General features: G+C 39.2%; 1 protein-coding gene across 6 annotated transcripts in view; it reads left to right on the top strand.

The window, feature by feature from the left end:
- The window catches only part of ilf3a (interleukin enhancer binding factor 3a), an 18,348-nt gene that overhangs the window by 113 nt on the left and 16,736 nt on the right, over positions 1–1,499 (top strand). For 4 of the 6 annotated variants that reach the window (XM_032527218.1, XM_032527258.1, XM_032527234.1 and 1 more), the window contains exons 1-3: positions 1–69; positions 575–688; positions 1,179–1,290. The exon at positions 1–69 is cut by the window's left edge and continues 113 nt beyond it. In XM_032527218.1, coding sequence (XP_032383109.1) covers positions 1–69; positions 575–688; positions 1,179–1,290 — 295 coding nt within the window. Of the gene's footprint in view, positions 70–539; positions 689–1,178; positions 1,291–1,499 lie in introns of all 6 variants that reach the window. The other 2 variants (XM_032527251.1, XM_032527243.1) reach the window with 2 other exon arrangements.

The raw sequence follows: 1,499 nt of genomic DNA on the forward strand, positions 1-1,499 counted from the left end.
TATCAACGCGATTGCTACGTTACCGCGAAAAGCTCTTGTATACACCGTTTTATCCGCTTGTTGTAAAAGGTAAGCTTAAACAGAAGTCAGTGGTATTGTGCGAAATCGACATACAGAATGGCTAATGGGCAACAATAGCATTGGCATGCCGGCCAACGTTAGCTAGCTCGATAGCATTAAGTGGGCGGTCAGTGCTAAACATTAGCTAGCTAACTGTCGCTAAAGTAGCTGAGTGTTTGTCGCAGCAACGCTAGCTACCTTCGTTCACCATAGGATTTGAGGACAAATTACGGTACTGCCGTATTAACGTTAGGTTATTTATGTTTACCAAACTTCTAGCTAATGCACATGTTGCTTATTTGTATCCTGAAGAGTTTCTTGTGTGACTTGAGCGATAACGTTAGCTTGTTATTAACGTTATTTAGTTAACTAGCTGTCAGCAGAACACGCATGTCGATTATCATTCATTACACTTCATTTGGTTGTATAATGCCAGTTCTCTACCACATATGCACAGACTAACAACGTTGTTCCCCTTTTAAAGTGAGTGGTAACGTTAGCTTCTATCTGATAGTCGTGACAGGATGGCTGCAGCGCATTGGGATGAGCGCCAGGCGTATGAGGAGCTGCTGTACTGGGACAGCCTGATACAAGAGGGCCACCGCCTCCACCCGCAAGATTTTGATAGGTAAACACGCACATTAAACGAAATATAAAAAGGACCCTGAGATAAAAGCAAGGCCGTTTCATTTCTATAGCAAAATACGTTTTAAGTTATTTACTGTAAAAATGCATAACACAAGTAGCATATGTACAGGAGAATACAACTAATATCTTTTTATAATTTTTTTTCCGTCATAACAAAATAATATAAAGGAATGACACACAAATGTTTCATATATTGGAGAAAATAGTAATTGCTGTTTGCATTTAAACATGAGTACCAGTGAAGTGGCAGGTAACAGGTGAGTTTGCCACCGAGCTAATCAGCAAACTGTATATACAATTTTATTATGAAATGTATAATTATACTGAAGCAGTGTGGGTAGATCAAGTCCTATAGGGTCCTGCTAATTGTTGTAAAATGTTGTTGTGTTACTACACTGTTGTAGCACCTGCTTTTGACTTAAAACTGGAGTTGTCTTCAGAGCTGTCGTCATTTTATTTCCTTCCTCCAGGTACGAGGATCTGCGTTACTGGTATGACTGCCTGTGCTATGAGGAGGAGCTGAGACAATACCATGATTACATCACTGCTATTGAGGAGATAGAGGGTGGACGGCACCATGAGGTTGTTGTTGTTTTACTTTCTAAATGTTCCCCAATTACTTGATAATCCTTAGGCTTTTTTTTAATTTGAGTCATTTTACCTACATCTTCAAGCCTCCACATTAAGACTGAACATCTAATGTTTTCCAGTTTCTTTTTTACTTTAGACAGATTGCTTTCCCTCTTGCATGAAAGCTGTATCTGGTGCATATTTCTTTTTCCAAGTTTTTT

This window comes from Etheostoma spectabile, chromosome 2 (assembly GCF_008692095.1).
Source record: "Etheostoma spectabile isolate EspeVRDwgs_2016 chromosome 2, UIUC_Espe_1.0, whole genome shotgun sequence".
Classification (NCBI taxonomy): Eukaryota; Metazoa; Chordata; class Actinopteri; order Perciformes; family Percidae; genus Etheostoma; species Etheostoma spectabile.